At 40.2% G+C, this 21340-nt stretch overlaps 2 protein-coding genes across 3 annotated transcripts; one reads left to right on the top strand and one right to left on the bottom strand.

The window, feature by feature from the left end:
- Positions 1-14036: 14036 nt before the first annotated feature.
- fkbpl (FKBP prolyl isomerase like) lies at positions 14037-16770 on the top strand. 2 transcript variants are annotated; one of them, XM_079226665.1, is made up of 4 exons: positions 14037-14069; positions 14788-14950; positions 15078-15352; positions 15937-16770. In XM_079226665.1, the coding sequence occupies exons 2-4, from the start codon at positions 14797-14799 to the stop codon at positions 16606-16608; spliced, it is 1101 nt and encodes a 366-aa protein (XP_079082791.1). In that variant the 5' UTR covers positions 14037-14069; positions 14788-14796; the 3' UTR covers positions 16609-16770. The 2 variants fall into 2 exon arrangements, with proteins under 2 accessions (XP_079082791.1, XP_079082790.1); XM_079226664.1 differs by having other exon boundaries at positions 14039-14152.
- A 1208-nt stretch (positions 16771-17978) lies between these two features.
- Positions 17979-19159, bottom strand: ebp (EBP cholestenol delta-isomerase; the record flags this gene model as incomplete). Its single annotated transcript, XM_079226774.1, has 4 exons — positions 17979-18377; positions 18486-18616; positions 18714-18750; positions 18847-19159. The coding sequence occupies 4 exons, from the start codon at positions 19157-19159 to the stop codon at positions 18166-18168; spliced, it is 693 nt and encodes a 230-aa protein (XP_079082900.1). The 3' UTR covers positions 17979-18165.
- Between the last annotated feature and the right edge of the window lie 2181 nt (positions 19160-21340).

The following is a 21340-nucleotide window of genomic DNA, read 5'->3' as shown; positions in this document are numbered from 1 at the left end:
ATGCTGTCATGCTGGACAAATTGGGAGCATGCACACACATGAACACACACACACACACACACACACACACACACACACACACACACACACACACACACACACACACACACACAGAACAGTTGAAACAGATAACGTTAAAGAAATATCCTAAGACACTTCTTTCTGTTGTTTACATTTTATATTCAAAGAGTTAAACGTTTTCAAATAATCCAAATGTAACTTTACCTTTATAGATGCTGGTCATTTTGACAGCACAGTGTCTCCTTGCTCCCTCTTTGTGGAACTGAGTTTGTGCTGAGTGGTTTCCTGTTTTAGTAGAGAACTGTCTGTGTGACCTACACTGCGTCATGGGCAGCTAGTCACAAGGCGAGCTAAGGTAACACCGTGAATCAGTAAATTTAACTTGTTTTTTATTGTGTCATTTTACTTGTTACACAGGATAAGGAGTGACTCACTCTAGAACAGTTTTTTCAGTTTTGGTAGCAGCTTGTGTTTTTCATTTGTTTATGCAGGAGTTGAGAGGCACGTGCAATGAGAGCATTATAATTAGTCCATGCCAGGTATGTTTCTCATTAAGGAGGCTCTCATTTGGGGTCAAAAAGTGGATCCCCACAAGGCTAACCATTTATTTTAGGATTATGACATGGGGTGAGGATCTTCTGTGTCTTCATGAGTGTGTTCATGAGTGTGTGCATATGCAAGCAAAAATGTGACTTATTTTTGTCAGGGTGACTGCTTGTAATTATTACAGTCAGCAAAATACTGTGAAAAACTGTTGACTGACAAAATGAATGAGAATACGACAGTTAAGTTGTGTTTGTCTTGCCTCTTCCTATTTTTTTTTCTATTCAAACTCAAAATAGTTGAATAGCAAAGCTATTGTGGTGAACATATATTTCTTTATTTTTGGGTTTAACTTTAAAGCTGCTTTTTAAAATATTTTCATATTTACAATGGAGAAATTATGTATTATGTGAAAGAAGACGCTCATAGTGAAAATCCCACAAAGAATGATCATCCGACTGAATTTTCCCATACACAAATTAGTTTCACAGCCTGCAACTTTTGTTTTTTGGTTTCGCCTCACAGCTCAAGCAGATGTTCTCTGTAAAAAGAAAAAAGCTCAAATAGACCCACTGAACACCTGCATAATACCAAATGCAGGCCGACAAAGTTAGGGATTAGTTAAGAGTAATGGATATGTTGGATTACAATTAATCAGGTATGTCAATGTTTCTCTGTGTCTGCTAAATATATAAAATGGTCAACTGTTTCCTAACATGTTTGCCATGACAACTAAGGTGATGATATGTCACGGTTGTTGTTACAGCTTGTTGTGCTGCACCCAAGTGGTCAAAACGTATAATAAATGATCTGTACTTGTATAGCGATATTCTAGTCTTTCGACCACTCAATGCGCTTTAACACTCCATGTCATCGTTCACCCATTCACACACATTCATACACTGATGGCAGTGGCTACCATGCAAGGTACCACCTGTCCATCAGGATGCTAACTAACCATTCATACACCGCACAGCCTGCGGGAGCACTTTGGGGTTAATTGTCCAGGGACACATCGACATGGAGTAGCCGACCTGGGGATCAAAACGCCGATCCTCTGATTGAAGGATGACCCCACTGAGCCACAGTCCCCCACATTTTGAACCGCTAAGTTTCCCCCTCGAAAGTTAACAAGAACAGAGTAAAACATTTTTTTATTGGCTTTCTCTGTTACTAATTTATATATTTTTGGTGGTCCGTGAAAGCCCCAGTTCAGATCCCTGTGTGACCTGTGACGAGGTTGACAAAGACCTTGTGGTTGGGGCTGCAGGAACCCTGCTGTGGATGTGTAGTGAGCACTCACACCGTGTGATTGACATTCAGTTCTGTAGTGAAAGTTGTATAGGCTTGTGTTTTTAGGTTGAACTCTTGAGTGCAGGCCATCACGGCGCTTTGGCAAAAGGCTTTGTGGTGAGGGCTCTAACTTGTAAGAGAGCTCCCTCCACTCCCTGAGTGATGAGAGCAGGGTTTAACCGGCTGCAGGTGCGCTCGAGACAGGCGGGTCGGGCCTTTGAAGTGGAAGCCAACTGGGACCCCGGCCCATCTCTGACCAGCAGCCAGCACAGACACATTCGCTTTCAATTAACACTCTCCCTTCGTTCTCCATCATTACTCTTTTGCTCTTTCAATATGTATGTTCCGAAGAGATTAGTTTTATACTGTGACTAATTAATAACGGTTCTGACCATCTAATTGTCTGTTATTTGTCTGTTTGTGTGAGAGTGTGCTCAGTTCTTACTTCACCTCTCACTTAGGCTTCATGAATCTTCTTGTGTCTCAGCGCCAGGTTCAGCTCAAAGAAAACTGCATGTCCTCAGAGCTCTAAAAACATGATTTATGGTTTCTGATTTATCTTTATGTGATGAAATCAGGGATCTACTCCCTCTCATGCTCTGTCATCTGAACAGGACACATCCTGTCTTTGACACTGCTTGTCTAGCAGCTAACTCATACCAGCTTTATTACCTGATAGAGAAATATTGCAAATGCTGCTGTAGCTTATTGGCTGCTTTTATTTGAACATATATACACACTCAAGTATATGTAAGTATGCACACATCTCATTAAAGAGAGCGAAAAAAATAAATAAATTGCAGTTTCGATGGTAAGCTCCTTGGAGGCAGCTACATCTGGCTCCTGTTAGCCACAAGCGTATAAAAATCAAATGTGGTTTAGTCCCAGACACACACACACACACACACACACTCTGGGAGGTAAGACTCCAGCATGGTGGTCACCCCCAGCAGTCCCAGTCTCTCCAGTACCAACTATATTGAACTCAGCAGACATCAAGGGGCTCCGACCTGGACTAGTACTCCTGGCACAAATAGTAACAACAACCCATACACAGCTTCTATACAAAATATTAAACCCTTAAAACCGTTTGGATACCCGTCTGCCGGGCCTTTGCTAATGTGTCTGAGTGAGTGTGGGGGGGTGTAATAATATATATATATATATATATATATATATATATATATATATATATATATATATATATATATATATATATATATATATATATATAATGTGTGTATATATATATGTGTGTGTGTGTATGTGTGTGTGTGTGTGTGTGTGTGTGTGTGTGTGTGTGTGTGTGTGAATTAGGAAAATTACATCCTAAATAGTGACACTAGCTAAAACAGTTATCTGATTTACTGTATCAGTTAGTTGATTGACAGCAAATTATCTAGGAACTATTTTGATGATTAACTCATTCTATCAGTATTTTTTCAAGCATTTTCTACAGATATATATATAAATATATAGTGATGGGCAGACCAACACACTGCTAGCATGAAAAAAGATGGGAGAATATGAATATGCTTGGTCAAATAAAACAGGCATTAAAACGATGTGAATGGTACTGTACAAAACAAGGATGCTACGATGAGTTCATCAACAGGATGTATGAGATAGTTTATGCGGCATAAACAGATACTCATGGACAAACAAGCAACCAGACTAGCTCCACACCCCAGACGTCCAAACAAATCTGCACACTCTGTGACACATCGCCGCGCAATGAAAATGTGACATTGATCGAACAGTCATCATCCTCATCATTGTTGCTTCTGATAGTGAAATTGATAACGCACACTTGAAGCATGTGCTTTGGTGTCTGTGTGACTAATCTGTGTGTAATTGGGCGTTGACAACATCATTAGAAAGAAACTGTTTGTGATGTTTAGACAAGCAAACTGAAAAGTAAGTTCATTTCTAAGGCTATAACACTTTTCACCTCATTAGAGACTGACGTTTACTGTCATTTCTACAATTTTCTGGTTTTCTGGTCATGTCTAGATGCCACTGAGGTCAAAGACAGCTCCTCCTGCGTACTCCTCCAAGCCCAGCAGGCATGTTAAAAAGACTCTGCAGCCCTGGCAGTCTGTCTCTGGCCTTCAATTTCCTGCCATATTAAATCCTGGACAGAATTTTCAGCTTGGGTGGAATGTACAGCTCTTCAATAACGTGTGTGGTATTGATATTAGCATGCAATGTCAGAGTTATACCACCAATAACAAAGCATATTCGTTCAAGGCTTTTGTCTTCAATGTTTGAGCACTGGCATAATCTGAAGCCTTTGTTGCACACTTTGCCCTGCGTGAAATAGTGACATCAGTTTACGGGCTTCATATGAAAGTCTTTGAGATTGCCAAGCCCATGTCAAAAATCTGCAAGAGACTGTCGGCATCCAAATGAAAACATTTTCTTGGCGCACCAGAGCACCAGATTTCATGCCATGTTTTAACAATAGTTGTGTTGTGGCCGACTGAAGCGATCCAGTAAAAGCTGGCATTCCTTGGCAGCAGGCTGGCACTTGTCCTGGACTGTCAGAGTGAAATGTTGCCCTTATGTCAACTCACAGTAAAGTCTACTATCTCTGACTGTGATGGACAGGACCTCTTGTGGTCTCTGGAGATCTAACTCACGCAGAGATACACTGAAGCTGAGATCAGCCTCTGGACTGCTTTTAAGGCCTGGAAGCATCTCCTGGCTTGTTGCTGCCAGGTTTTCAGTAGATGGTGAGGATCAGAGAGTTTTTAGGCCGTCTTCCGTCATACTGCAGTGGTGGATGAAGTACCCAGATCCATATTGTAAGAAAAAGTATGTGAAAAAAATGTAAAACTACAAAAGTCCAACATTCAAATTTTAACTACAGTAAAAGTATTCAGCTAAATGTTTTTATATTTAATGGATAAGTACTCATTCTACAGAAAAAATCTATATAGTATATATTATATTATTACAAATAATGATGCATCAATATAGTATTAAGCTTCATTTCCAGAAGTGTCGCTAATTTAAGTATTGTATGTACTGTTAGTTACTTAAGGTGTTTCCCAACTCAGGAGTCAAAAGTACCCTCTGAAATGTTGTGTTGTTGAAGTATATAGTAGCATAAGGTACCTCAAAATTTTACTTTACAGGTTGAAATCAGCCACCCCTTTAATGTCTGCAGTAGATATAAGCCTAGCCCCCCTGTGGGTCTCCTAAAGCACATCTGACCTTCCCCACCAACCCTGCTCCTCTCAAAGAAATGTTGCAATGTCAAAACCTCACCATATGCTTCTAATCCAACTCCAAGATCTTCTTTGTGTCTCTCCATTCTTCGACAAATCTCTCACACAAAGTCTTTTAGCATCCTGCTCTCTTCTTTTAGCGCCCACCCTGATCCCAAAACTCCCCTGTTCGTCCAGCACCGTTCTTACTCATAGCAACAATTCATCACTTTCTTCTCTCACCCAGATATAACATCCTAAACTCAAAGATATTTAGTTTACTATCATATAACATATCACATAGAAGCTGAAACTAGCAAATTTTTGGCTTTTTTGTCAAATAAATAACTTGATTAATCAATTATTGAAATAGGTAAAAATATCTTTGGGGGGTCTATTGACTTCAATCAATTAATCAACTAGTGCAAATAGTTGTACAGCTAGCCTGGCTCTGTCCCAAGGTAAAACACATCTGCCTATCAGCACCTATAAAGTCCACTAATTAAAACGTTATATCTTGTTTATTTAATCTTGAACCGAAGTGTAAACACAACCAACTATAGTCTTACCCGGAGTTATTTACTGGACTCTTTCTTGGCTAGACCAGTGACTTTGTAAAAAAAAATGTAATGCTTCGTTTCACCTATTTACCGTGGGTTTTCCTTTTCATTTTATGGCATCTTCATGTAGTCAGGCGAAGTATCAGCAGGAGTTGTTTCACTACACAAGAGCCCAAATAACGACAGCGACAGACAAATTAAAGGTCTTGTAAATCCTGCCGAATCTGCCTGCACTCTGTGGGATTTGAAACAGACGTTTGCTCACTCGTTCAGTGTGCATGTGTGCACTTGAGCCCTTTGGCAGAGTGTTAGCAGAGGAAACACATGTCCACATTAAGCAGTTTCACTGATCAAGCTGATTTGACTGGAGATGAAAGACCAGAGCGGGAACTCGTGCCCCCGCCCTCCTCTACCACCTCCTAGTGTTGCTGCTGCAAGCTGTCAGCGACAATGCTTAGCCTGCACATGTTAGCATTATGATTGTATGTCACAATACAAAGGAAAGATCACCGGAGGAGATATCATTGATTTGGACATGGGTGTTTGTGATGCACATGATATGCATTCAGTTTTCAACACGAAGAATTTTACGAGGTTTTTGTAAATGTCTGCAGCATGAGAGCTATGTACAGGCAAGAAAGGGAAGGAGGCGAGCAAGGTAGTGACTGATTACAAGGCATCAGACGAAATGGGAACCAGAGACTGTGAGATGTCCGAAAGACTATATATTTAAATCTTACCTGCTCCCCGAGATCTGCCACACATACACCAGCTTCAAGTGGAACAAAAGAGGGGGGAGAGATATTAAAACGAATGGGCACCAAGTTATAGGTCAAACAGTGCGAGAAGGTTAAACGAAGCCTACAAAGATGAGTGAGAGATGGAGGACCAGAGAGAGTGGGTTGGGTCTGAGGTGAAAACAGAAACATCAGGAGAAAACATCAGCTGGGTCATATTTAGATCTACCGTTAGTAACCGTTGAAAGGAGCCGTGTGCGCCCGCCTGTACATCTGCCTTCCGCATGTTGGACAGCAATGGGTGGGCTGCCCTTCTCCGCTTTAGTCTTTCCCTCATGTTGCCTTATTGGTCTGACCACACTGTATACTGAAATGTTAGTTTCAAGGAAAGTATTGATTCTGATACTTGTGATTAATTGGATGATTCCCTTTAGAATTTTACTCTGAAACAGCAACACAATGCACAAAAAATAAAAGCCATACTAAGGAAATACAATTGCTGTGGGGTTGCGCAACCTATTTTGCCCTTTCAGAAGAAAATCCGCAGCTTTCTTGATTCATTTGATCAAGCTTATAGGGTCCTGGGACTGGCCCCGAACATCAAGAAGACACAAATTCTCCTTTTGCTGCCACAAAACAACACTGCTTCCCCTCCAGTAATGCACGTTGACAACATCAGTCTCGAAAATGTGGATCTCTACCTTGGCAGCTTCCTCTCCTCCAGAGCTGACATTGAGGAATACTTCATCATTTCAGTTGTTCCAGTGGGGCCTTTACAAAACTCAGGAGGAAAGTTTTTGAGAACCGGGACATGCGCGTCAGAACTTAACTACTTGTTTACAAGGTTGTTCTTCTACTCGACCTCGGTCACTTACAGTAGACACATTTAAGCCCTGGAGTACTACCAGGCGAGACATCTCTGGGAGACGTACATCAAGCTTTGCAAAAAAACTTAAACAACTGGGTAAATTAATAGAATATGCACATAAAGCTAAATGCATAGGCTTTGCGCAATAGCTCCTCCATCATATTTTGGTGGACCACATTAGTGGCCAATATCCACATTACATAATAAAAGCCAGTATCTTGGCTGGCTAACGATATCCAAGACATTCCAGTGCTGGTATGCTATTTTCTTGAGCCACTGGCCAGTGGGCAACTTACCACCACCCAAATATAGCCTTTGTCTAATGGGTGCGGTTGCCCTAGAGCTTGTTGAGATCACTGCATGAAACCACCAAGTGCAACTTACAGACCCACATGAAAGCTAACAGACCACTCTGCTAACTGCTACTTTGACTGGAGGCTGGTCTGAATTAGAGCCCCTCGCCCCCTCCGTGGACCTCAGACCCTGATCCAAACCTAACTCCTGTATAAATCACAGCCGGCCAGTTGATTTCTGAATCCTGACATTTGTTTCTTTTCACTGGCCAATTTAGCCGATCTCTTGCTCATTCTCCTGATGTCTGCCTCTCCTGCTCTCTGTCAAACCAAGGTGAGTTAACTTGCATTTGAAGAAGAGATGCTAGTGTGGGTGTGCCTCACCTGTGCAGAGTTAACTCTGAGCAGCTCATACATCTTTAAGGTAAATCTCCAGCCCTCACAGACAGGTATCTCCTAAACACAGCTGTAAAATATTTATGGATGTGTCAACCAAACTTTAACATCAAAACGCTCAAAGGCTGACTATTGATCAGGTGTAAAAAGATAATTTGCTTAATATTTTAATAATCTGCAGATCCCGGCAGATGAGAGTGAGTACAGATTTATTTTGTGGGAATTCATGGACATAAATAGCGTGCAAGCAGTTTGACATGACATGAGCAGGTGGCAGGTGTGTGTGTGTGTGTGTGTGTGTGTGTGTGTGTGTGTGTGTGTGTGTGTGTGTGTGTGTGTGTGTACATATAGCAGTCACTCATTAGTGGTGGCATATACCAGCTGAAAGATCTGCCTGGCGTTATCTAAAAGGGCTTAGATAGTATTAAAAGGTCACATAGACTGCCAGACTGTATGTAGGTATGACTATTTGAGGAGAAGCATATCCAGATGTGTGCTAGTATACATGCGTGCGGAGGCCTAATGGCCCACAGTGAACACACACAACACAGCAAAAGAGCACATGAAAGCTTTGTCAAAAGAAACTCCGCAGGCTCCCTCACAGGAAGACCCCATTACAGCGTGTGCGTCGATAAAAACGGTCCCCATCTGCCCTGTGGCTTCTGATAGACATCTCCTTCCCTCAGTGGGTTCCTACTCAGGCTGCACAGGTCCGCCTGTATAACTGGCCCCCAGAGAAACAACAAAATGGAGTTAAGGACTCTGTTCATGCTCTAGATAATACAAATTGACCCTAACTTAATGCCAGATCCCCCATAATGTCGGTGGGCAGACACATATTAGCATGCAGTGTTTTCAATGTATTCCATATTCTTTGTGTGCACCTGTTTGTGTGTTATTGGAGGGAACATATTTATTCATTTCATATGGTAAAACAGTTTTTTGTGCAAATTCTACTGTTGCATTTGCTTTTTTTGCAACGTTATTTGTGACGAAAACTAGTGAGATAATTGCATGGTTTTCATTACATTTGAAGATAAATTAGTGGTTACTCTGTTATGAAGCAATGAAAACACTGTTCATAAAAGTGTAGATGAATGGCCCTGCGCAACATTCCTCTGTGCCACAGAAAAGCATAACTTGTATAGTTTGTAATAGCAGTCAAACAGTTAATTGTGGGTTTAACAGTTTCAGAAAAGCATGACTTTGTGCATGTAACACTGCATCTGCCACTTCAGGATGCAATACTATGATGTCTTGTTACCTTGGGAGTTGGACTGAGAGCCTGTTTTTTCAATTGCAGTTGGAGCAATCTCCTCATGACATTATAATGTAGATGAATGGCCCTGACCTGGCAGACTCTGCTCCATCGTTGCTAATGGAAGAGAAAAGTCATACTTCACTGCTTGTGCAACTCAGCTTGCAAATCAGTCTGAAATACAAGGGTGTGCAGGGAGACAGGCTTTTGTTTTTTCATTGATCGGTCTAAATGCAAAACTCACATGACAACGATAGATACAATGCACCATAGGTGTTGATGCAGCAAGTGGTAGACTGATCACGTAGATCTGTCTCTCTTGACCCTATTGTTCCAGTGGCTCTAATCAGCCTCCGGATCAGCCTTGATCCCCACTTGACCTGGAAACCTCAATAAATCAAACTCCTCTGGACTGTCAGCTCATTGGTACAGTAGTACAGCCTTCACCCAAAGTCATCAAAATACACCAGGAATTGCCAGATGCTTTGTTTGAGGTTTTGGTTTGATCTACTTCTGCTTAAATTTGTTACATGTTTTAACACAGGAGGAGACTTAATGAAGTATGATGATCCATTAGTTTATCTATTTTGTCTAATCTACTAATGCTGAGAGTGGGAACCACTTAGCATAAAGCCTCTGCCTTCACACTGAGTTTACGTAGTGAAGCCTGAGCCTGTTGTCAGTGTCTCTTACTATAAGCAACAAACAGCCCAGAGGGAGCCAAACTAGATACAGTTAAAGTGCTCAACACACTCACACCTACATGCACGGACAACATTATGTGCAGCGGTCCCTCTCGCTGTGAGGGATAAACACCTCGTCGTGTGGCCTGATCTGTTTACGAGTTAGCCTCTGGCCGGCTGGGGTTGTGGAGGTGTGTGTGTGTGTGTGTGTGTGTGTGTGTGTGTGTGTGTGTGTGTGTGTGTGTGTGTGTGTGTGTGTGTGTGTGTGTGTGTGTGTGTGTGAGAGAGAGAGAGAGAGAGAGAGAAAGAGAAAGACAGAGAAAGACAGAGAGAGAGCGTGTATATATCTATATGTGTGTTTTTCTGTGTGTGTATGTGAATATATATATACAAATATATATTTGTGTAACTGTGTCTATATGTGTGTTTTTTGTCTCTGTGTGCATGTGTGTGTGTGTGCGTGCGTGTGTATCTGTGTGTTTCTATGAGTGTTTTGGAATGTGTGATGGAGGGATTACAGGCAAGCTGGCTGCCGCTTTCATGAGGAAAAACACAAACACAGGCAAAATGTTAGACAAGCTTCAATGTTTCGTGCTGGTCGTGGAGCAAAAAGTTTGTCTTCAAAGTATCCTGCTGTCTGTTCCAGTTAAGAAAATGGCTACCATATCATTGATAAAAAGGAAAAGACCATTGGTTTATCACCTTCTCTCGCTTTCTCTTTCTCAGCCAGTAAATTGTGTTGATAGTCTCTGTGGTGGGATTGACATTCTCGGTTAGTTCCGCTGTGTGATCCTGCCCGTGGTCGGTCCATCCTTATCCACGTGGGAAAAGTCTCCACCCAAATCCACATCCATCCCTCTATCTATCCCTCTATCTATCCCTCTATCTATCTATCTATCTATCTATCTATCTATCTATCTATCTATCTATCTATCTATCTCTATATCTATATCTATATCTCTTCTGCTATCTGGAACAACTCTCTGTTTTGTTCACCTGTCATACTCCACCTTTCCCCTGAATGACGCATGTTGGACCCAACTACTGGAACGGCCTTCTGGCGAACATGGAGCGGTCCACGAGCCCTGGGATACAGGCTTCTGAACTTACCCACTGGGATGTTTCACAATAGGCCAGCTGGGAAGTTGGAGGGAGCCAAGAGGAAGGTGAAGGGGGTGGAAGGAGAGGGTATAGAGAAGCGGAGAAAGAGATGCACACGGAGGAGGATTAAACAAGGAAAGATTCTGGTTTGTGTGTGAGAAGAGAGGAAGAAATACACTCTTTGCTTATCTTTGTTTCATAAATGTATAATAACATTTACAAGTATTTGAAGCTCTCAAAACTTGATTGAAAAATGAATTTGAAATGCGGTACAATTCGAAAATATAAGCACTTGGAAAGAGTGAATTTAAGAAATATGACCGTTGCTATATCACTATTACTGCATGAAGCACCTGTAGCAGACAACATATTTGAGACTAAAACTATTTTCATACAGTAAATCCTTAATTGACCAACCTTTTCAGTACATTTGCATTCAATAAGGCTATTATAAAGACTGCGATTAGAATGTGAAAGCTTGACAAATCCACATCCATCCACTATTTTCCAATGTATTTTATTTTGTCTATCTTTCACACGTCCAATTGCAAAATAAATCTCTTTGAATTTTTTTTTGCCCATAGCAGTATAATACAGTTGAGGACTAGCCTTATATCCTCACTTATTCACGTTTTGTCCATATTTGGCTGGAGCTGAGTGCATGTGCTCACAGTACATTTGGGAGTAACTGTTTGCTGCAAACATTATGATACGCATGCTGCAAATCTGTAAAGAGTTTAAGAACATTTCAAATACCTCTTATTGCAAAATAACTGAAATTTGGTGCCAGTGATACTCACTATATTCTATACTCTATGTACGAGCTGCCCGAGTTATGTTCATATTAAGCCAGAGACCCCGACTGAAGAAAAAAATAAAATATATATATAGTAGTTTGTTGGTCCTTTTACTGTCTTGGTGCTGTTTATTTAGCTCATTTGCTTTGTATAGAGAAAGGGGTAGAGAGAAAAACATGTAATATCTTCACATCTAAAACTGTTTGTAGCTGCAGCTTTCTTCCTCTTTGCCTAGTTGTTCTTGGTGGAGTCTCTACAAAGAGCCTCTCTTTAATGCAAGACAATGGTGGTGACTGAGTAGGCCTCGATGTCTGCAAAGCACTTCTATTGTCTCATCATATGCTCAACCATGTTTTATTTACTATCAAAATGTGTTCAATTCACTTTGATCAGAGCTCCACTCTGACCAATATTGGATTTGTGAGGCCTATACTGATATTGATATTTGGGAATTAAACAAATATGACAGCTATATGCTGAAAGTAATTGTTTTAAGCAACTGCATACTGTAACATAACACAACACACAACATCCCATAGATTTATTTTTTAAGATTGTTACCAATATATAAATACTGAACAGATTATGCTGGAAAGAAGTTGCTAGTTACAAAGAAAACAAAAGTCACAGTACATACATCTTTATAAGATAAGTTTGCAAGCTGTGTCCATAACAAACATCATTCTCTGTGTATGTTGTTATTTTTTTAGCGACAGTTTGCTTTATGGGTCAGAACAGCAACTTTAACCAAGGTTAAATACTGCCACCTACTGAGATAAAGCACCACAACAGGACCTGGGCAATACCAATGTGGTCACTACTTTGTTTTTGTTCTATAAGACAAACAGAAAATATTTATGTATATGAATCATTTCCTCACAAATCATATATGAACATAATTGTTTAACACCCTAACATTCCATAAATGTTGTCACCATCACAGAAATGTTTTATAATTGGTCTTAGCCTCATTTGGCTAAATAGACAGCATATACTCTGACAATGATGCAATGCTCCGTACAAAGCCATTTACTTTCTGTCAAGCATTTTAAAAGCATATAGTTTTTCCTTTGATTTAATTAATTGTTTCATAATGTAAGGATACATTTGGAACTGTATGAACCTTATAAACTGACTAATGTGAAGCCTTCCATGAGATTCACCACTGTATACCTAATATGATCAATAATGTAGCAAGTGTTTTACCTTATTGCTCATAGAGGGTCAAACAGGCCACATGTAGGAGTCTCTCTCTCTCTCTCTCTCTCTCTCTCTCACACACACACACACACACACACACACACACACACACACACACACACACACACACACACACACACACACAAACAAACAAACAAACAAACAAAAAACACATGTTGCCTGATGTGGTATTCTTATGATAGAACTAATGGTCTGTAGTGTTCAAAAGATAGAGCCCTAACTCATACTGAAAGGACAGATTAACACACAGGCCTTAAACACGAGTGGAACAAGTCAGAGGTCAACACACTGACAGAGGTGTAAACTGTGTGTGTGTGTGCGTGTGTGTGTGTGTGTTTTGGTTGTGTGTCTACATGTGTGCGAGTGTCAAAGCTCACAAAATCATCTTGTAACTCCTGTGTTGTAATCTAACAGATAAGATATGTGCATATTTTCTTGAGCACTTCATTTGACAAGCCTGCACTTCAGCTTTGGCCGATAATTCACCAAGCATAAAATAACGTCTAAGCATTTTTTTCTTTTAAAACATGCTTTATATTTGAGTGTTGAGGATATAGACTGTATTAAATCAATCAAATGTAATTGTATCAAATGTGCTTAAAGATCATTGAACACGCACACACACTTATAAATGCACCTATATACGCTACTGCAGGCAGAAATCAGGGGAGAAATGTATAAGGGCAAAACATTTTGGGGGCAAAAATCAACTTCACTGATAAAAGTTAAAACCATTGACAAAGTATCCATTTTCCGTTTGTTTTTTTTACAGCATTTTTAAGTTTTAACTCTCCTCTTTTGCTGCCTTTGCACAATCATCTTTGTCTTCACCTGCTGAACCCAAGAGCTGAAGCTTTTAGAGAGAAGAAACATTAAATGGATGGGATGCAATTTCTAGGGTGTAATATCATGACTATTTACCTGACCGAAATAAAATGATACAGGTAAAGGGTTTTTGTTTACACTCCGGTACAGCTGGTGGCGGTAATGCTACGAGCTGGTGTCGCACCCGTCATTACACACGAAAAAGAAGCGTTAAAGACGCAGAAGAAGAAGAAGAAGAAGAAGAAGAAAAGTACCTCGCGTGTATTTATATTGTGATCATCTGACAGTTTATTAGTGTCTGATTGAGGAGAACATGTATACTTTGTGTCATAATTGTATATGAAGTAAGATATGTGCCTTTTAACTACGTTTAGCATTTAACTACGTCACAGCTCAGGTTATGTAGAGAGTCGGTTGTTTTTTATTGCTGCGCCACAAAGCTAGCTAACGTTGTCGTTGTCTGATGCTATAAAAATTAGTATTTCCCCCCCAACCATAGCAAGATCCGCAGATGAATGATCGTTTGCGGTCCTTGTTTCTGTGTTATCCTCGGGCACCTATTAGCTTCGTTAGTACTCTTGTTAAAGTCGTGTTGTTGCCTATTTATTCGTTGTACCCCCCAAACCCACTTATTTCACTGTCTTTAACTTTCTTTGTGTTTTGTAATAGTTTATATGTAATAATAACCCACGCCTAACTAACTGCCTAGGTTAACTGACTAACTACAACAGTGCTATTTACCTGTGAGGCATGTCGATATTAAACGTGTTAAAGGTGTAATTTCTGCAGACACCTACTTCACTGTAGGTGTATTTATTTTTTTACTTGTAATTATCTCAAACAAGGCGATGACATTTTATTTAACTTAATTCCAAACACAAATACAGTTATATGGTCTCTCTTGCAACACTCATTGGATGGAACAATGCATTCATATAGATGTCTGGACAAAATATGTTTATCATTTATGTTTTCATAGCTGTATACCATGGCGATGGATCCTGGTCACCCATTTGAAACACTGCATGGCAACGATGTCACCTCTTGGGTGTCTGTGTGTCCCCAAGGCCTCTGGAAAGTCCAGCGAAAGCAGACACACAAAGGGAGTCTACAAACTGCTTCTCATTCTGAAGATGGTGCATGTATGATACTTTCCTATTTCTTTCTTCCTTCAAAATAAATTATCAATCTTAAATCCACATTTGTAGACTAGAACCGTATTAAGTATCTAGTATTCTAGTGCACATCCTTTCTCTTTGTCTCTTTTAGTATGTTTATCCAGTTACTGTCCAAGGTTGGGTTCACTGTGTCAAGTCCGAGTGCGGCTCAAAGATGGCCCGGATGAAGCGGAGAGATCAGGACCTGAAAATGGAAACGAGGAGCAGTTTCAGGTCACCGAGACGGACGCCACAGCTGTCCCAAGATGCCAGGACTCTGTGCTGCAGGTCCCACTGGGTGACTGGACGACATTGAGGCTGGGAGAGGGTCAGTGCGACATCACAGAAGCATGTGTGGAGGGGATGAGAGCGGGAGAGAAGTGGGAGGTAAGATTGTCCAGAGAACTGGAATTATAATCCAATGTCATTGTTTGTCAACTTTTAGTGACACAGATTATATGCAAATTGAAAGTAAAAGTTTCCAAAAATACGTCACTATGATCATTAGCTTTCATTTTACATATGGAAAGAGTATGTCATATTTGTCATATGTCATGACATTGACAGTTCAGGTCACCCGTAACGTCTGAAAATTAAAACATGAAACGCTAATATGTTGACGAGGTGGGACACGAAAGGTACATTAAGAATGTATATGTGTTGTTTTTTTACTTGTGTGCACTCAACATTTTCAGGAAGCTATTTTGCTTTCATATGAAGGGTAGTAAACTGTTAAAAATAAACCTTGTTGGGATTTTAATATTAACAGCAAAGGATGTGGTGAAGGCTTCGTTGGAGTGTCTCCAAAAAAGGGTGAACCCAACTTGAACATTTTTTATGTTTCAAGTCTCAATCGGGTCCCAATTTGCAAGTGCTGCCTTTTTTGTTGAAGATGGTTTGTCGGTTACACATTGTATTTTCAAGCATGTGAAAGTACACAGCCACTCTAATCATTGTGTTTTGCTACTTAGATCCTGATTTCTCCTGTGGGAAATAGACCAGATGTGTCTGTCCCCCATCCTGCTGAGGAAAACCTGCCTTTATGTGCAACAGTTGAACTCAAAGCGTTCACACCAGGCAAAGAATCCTGGGAGATGTCTCCTGTCGAAAAGTGTCAGTGGGTGAAGTCACACAAAGAAGCGGGCGGAGCAAGATTCAGGAGCGGCGATGTTTGGGGAGCAGCAGACTGCTACAGCCGGGCTCTCAAACTCCTCATCACTCTCCATGACCACGTTGAAGAGGTGGAGAAGAATGGACAAGAGCAGGAAGCAGAGGAGCAGAGAGACACAAATACTGCTGATCGATTACAGCAACTTCCTTCAGCTAATGAATTCAAAACTATTAAAGCAGAGCTCCACTCTAACATGTCCTTGTGCCAGCTCAAATTGAACCAACCGCAGAGGGCCAAGGTCAGTGCGACTAAAGCTACTCATCTGGAACCGGGTGGGGCTAAAGCCTGGTACCGGATGGGCCAAGCCTGCCAGGCGTTGAATGAGCTGGAGGAGGCCAGACAGGCATTTAGGAAACTGTTGGAGCTACAACCAGAATCACCTGCGGCTCTGAAGGCACTTAAAGACATAGCAAGTAGAGAGAAAGAGATAAATGCACAGTTGGGGCTTAGACTCAGCAAAATGTTCAGCTGATAATTAAATATTTTCCATTTATTATCAGATATTATCTCTAGACTGGTAAGTTTCTTCTCATGATTCACCATTTAATTAAAGAATAGAGCAACTACATCAGCTCAAAAGTAACGCTATTAATCTGTGAATGCACATTTATATCCCAACACATTGCTTCTTCTGTGTGAGATGACTGAATTAAAAGTAAAAATATTTGTCAAAAACCAATTTTGGTTGCATTATGTGAATTACTGATGGTATACTGTGAGTGCAATGAATGAAATATGCCCGATACATAGTATATTGAGTTCCTATGGTTGACCACAAGGTGCCAGGCTTTGACAAGTCTTCTCAAACTGAATGGGTCCATATTGTGGTGAGTCAAAATGACGAAGTGCCGAAACCCGGGATCGAACCAGGGACCTTTAGATCTTCAGTCTAACGCTCTCCCAACTGAGCTATTTCGGCGCATGAAAATATTGTATAACATTGTCACTTCATATAAGCACAAACCATGCTACATTATTTATTGCAATAGTTTGACGTTGTAATGAAAAAACACGCATATAGAGTTTGGTTATGTCCTTACAAGGAAATAAACTAATATTTGTAGTTCTTAACATTTCATGTTCATAATTTCTAAAACGGAACAAAATGTAATTTCTACGGTTTCTGTCACCTGAATACAAAGAAATCAGTGTTTTATTTATATGTCCATTTTGGAAAACAATATAACACCTATTAACTTAGTTGTGCATCTACTTCCTTATTCTTAATTTATTAAGACAGACCATATTTGTTTGGAAAAGTCTGCATTGCGTGAGCATTAAAAGATGCTTATTTCATGTTACATCACTGCACTAGTTTTTAAATTATCTCAAAGGTCGCAACTGTGATAGCGACCGTATGACATGAATTAAAAGAAAGCTGTGCGAAAGGTATAGCATAAACATACATGTTACAGATTGTGGCGATGCAGGAAATGGCAAACTAGCTTTGTTGCAAATAGTGGAAAAGTATATAATCATTGTGGATATTTTAGAAGCCTGTCCTCGAGCGACACACTGAGACCCAAGTTTCTCTTCGGGCGCTTTACAGCAGCCGACTGCTCTTTAATGCTTCGGATGGGGTAAATCTGAGGTCAAATGTTATATAGGAATCTTTATGTACATGATAATGAAAATAACATTTTATTAAACTTTTTTTTTTCTTCAATAAAATAAAGAGGCACTGCATGACGCCTATGGCAGTGTTCAGTTCTTTCAGGAAGTTGATAAAAATGTTTACAAAATGCAGATGATGTTGGCCCTCTCTCGAAGGCCCCACACACAAAACGCAAAGCTTTATTATTGAACAAAATATAAAGCTTTATTGTTGTAAACACAAGGAACAAGTTGCACATTAAAATTAAGTTCTACATTTCCAGGCACAACATGACACACCATAGCTATGTCCAACTCCAAACAATCATTTATTTATTATGTTCTATCTTTGAATGTAGTGCTCTCCCAGGTTGACTTTTCCCTTGAGCCTCATGTAGTAACTGCCCCACAGTCCCAAAGTCACTTCTTCCTGTTGTCAGTTCCTCTTAGACTTTGTTTTGTCAATGTGAGTCTGAGCTGCTGACAGCTGTCTCCACGCATCCACAATGAGCACAAATGGTATAATGATCCACAGCACGTTCATGAACACAAAGTAGAACCAGAAGTAGACTGGGTGTCCCAACTCACTGTGAGCATAACCATCTCTGTGCTCTGTGTAGAAGTAAAGCACTGCTCCATACAGCTGACCTGGAATCAGATAATTCATGCAAATATGAAAACAACAAGTAATGTGATTCTGGGAACTTGCTTAATAAAGGTCAAGTGACTATTTTTGTTGTAATTACACCTTCTTACCTAATGAAATGATGAGTTGCAGAACAAATCTGTAGGGCTTCTTAGATAAGAAGGCATAGACAGCCCAAAAGCTGAAAGGTCCCCATAACCACGCAGTCACAGTCTCCATACAGACAGTGAAGTTGTCCGCTCTATAAATACACAGAGGATGCAGGCAATTAGTTACAGCGTTATTCCTTATTTTGTTATACAAAAGTTCAACATAGCTCTATGCAAAGATGTACTCACAATACATATCGACTGTCTCCTTTGGAGTACTCTTTCCCTGTGAGAGAAAATATATAAAACATATTGACTCATGTAGACAGCAGCATCACAGCTCATACACTTTTCCTAACATGTGTTTCTTATTTGTACTCACACAGCTGTGACAGGAAGCTCTGGTCTCCTGGAATAATATCATAATACAGTGAGAACCATCCCTCAATGACGCCGTGGATGAAACCACAAACAGCAAACCAGCACACAGCCAGACGCCTCCATGACCCGAGCCCGCCGGTGGTCCCTTTCTGTCCGGTGATCAGCCAGGTCACAAGCAGAAACCCCCCAGACACAGAAAACAGGAACACCAAAATCTCTGACATAGATCGGTCATTGGCCACATAGGTGGGAATCAAAAGGTCCCGTGGCCAGTAGGGATGAAGCACTTCAGTTGCTGATGAGGCATCCATCATCTGTTTCAAGAAAGGATGGTCAACACTCTTAATCCACAATACGGCCTGAAATTGATTGATTTCAAGATTATGATATTCAAGATTATGCACACACATAACTCCCCTGCACATCCCTTCATACTTCATATTTAAATACACTTGCCACTTCCACTTTAAACTTTCACACCCACTTGTTTATAGTATCTGTTTGTCTGTGCACTTTATTTTATATTCTATTGTACATTTAATATGTTTCTATTTCTTGCACTGTGTTGATTGTTGTTGTTTGTCTAATGTAACCTAAGACAAATTCCTCGTATGTGTAACATACCTGGCAAATAAATGGTTCTGAATCTGATTCTGATTCAGAAGCTAGTTTAGCTGATACATGAGCACGTTCTGCTTTGTAGCTACTACGCTGTTCTTGAGTCTATACACGTCAAAATCATTTCTCCCAAATTTACAAACTGTGTTATTACTAGAGAACATATTTTATAAAGTCAAGGAGCTCAATAGCAAAAAAAAATGTTTACCTTACCAGCGATAGTACCAAGATGGGTGTACAGACGCACAGAGTTTAACCTCCGTATTGAATTAGAGTGTTAGATAATTGAACAAATACGGATATCTCGGAGATGCAATAGTCCAAATCTGTCTAACTACATGCCATATCAGCGCAGATGCACTCAAACACGGAACTCACCAGAGCAGGGGGCGGCTACTTGAGATTACACAGACCAATCATGCGGCTGGATCCATGGAGTCGGTAGCACATGTTGCTCCATTGATTGGCTTTTCATCTCGGAACATGGACGGTGTCGTGGGCAACGACCAATAAAAATGCGTCGTTTACTCCAAAATACCGCCCCTCTGTTCATGACAAACTTATTAAATATTTCAACACTGTAAATAATTGCACTTGTAAATGAATACTTTTGCAATAAACTATTTCTAGCAATGAACGTTCACTTTGTTGTGGCAAGACTAGGGAGCACATTATTTTTATTTTTTTAATATTATGAGATGTCTGGAAAATTGAAATTGTCCAAACCGCCTGAAAACGTCCTTTACCCTGTTTGCTGCTGTAAATCCTGAAATGTCCCCACTGCGGGAATAATAAAGGAATATTTAATCTAAAACAAACTCAAGTCCCCAAATGAGAAATTATTCAACATATCCACTGTTGGATTCGCTGATAATAATAATAATTGTGCATTTATTTTCTGTGATTGTCAGCTGCTTATACACTGTAAATAATGTTTATAGTAATTATAAGGATGTTGTAATGGACATCCTCATTTGAAGATTAAAAAAATGTAATCCTCCCTGGCCGTGTCAGGGTATTAACCCTGCCGTGACCCGGATTCGAACCGGGGTTGCTGCGGCCACAACGCAGAGTACTAACCACTATACGATCACGGCGCGCTACTGGGAGTTGTGATGTCAGAGCGTTTAGTTCGTGTTATCAAGCTAGGGGCAATTCTACTGACGCGGGTACTGTATTTCATGTTTCAACGATCGCTCTTCCGATTCTCATTTACAATAAATAAATGAGTTAACACACTAATACGGTGAAACCGTCGCTTCAGATTTCAAATGGCATGAAGCATAATAACTTGAAAGTCCCAACATTACAAGAAGTCATTCAAAAATGCAACATGATTTAATAGTTTACACTTTCACTAAACTCAGCAAGCAATATTGTTACATGTTTCATTCCATCTTTGTAACGTTAGTCTCTTATTTCGTATACCGTTTGATTTTGGATCATTTTTTCATGTTGTATCGTTTTTTTTTCCTCTGGCGCTGGTTTGCTACTTTGTTTAATAATTGCTCTGTCCCGGAGAACAGGAAGAGAGCTATCGGTGCAGTAACGCTTGTATGCTGCAGAGACAAATGCGAACTAAAAGGGCTAAACAACTGTGGATATGAAGGCTACTCAAAAGGCCAAAGGATCATTGCATACTCTTTTCAAGGTGCTTGATCCAGCGAGTGCATTCTGGGCACATATGTTACATATACAAATAGCTAGTTGTTCCATCATAAAAGTAAACCATTACATGTACATTACAACACCAGTATGAAGTTGTAGCTTGTTGTATGATTGCATTTTAGGTAACAGCGCTAGCACTAAGGCAAACGGCGTACAGTGCCTAAATAGAATATATCGATCGTCTTTGCTGTTGATTAGTCCATATTTCA

This window comes from Taurulus bubalis (genome assembly GCF_910589615.1).
Source record: "Taurulus bubalis genome assembly, chromosome: 11".
NCBI lineage: Eukaryota > Metazoa > Chordata > Actinopteri > Perciformes > Cottidae > Taurulus > Taurulus bubalis.
This window is presented reverse-complemented; position numbering and strand designations above follow the sequence as displayed.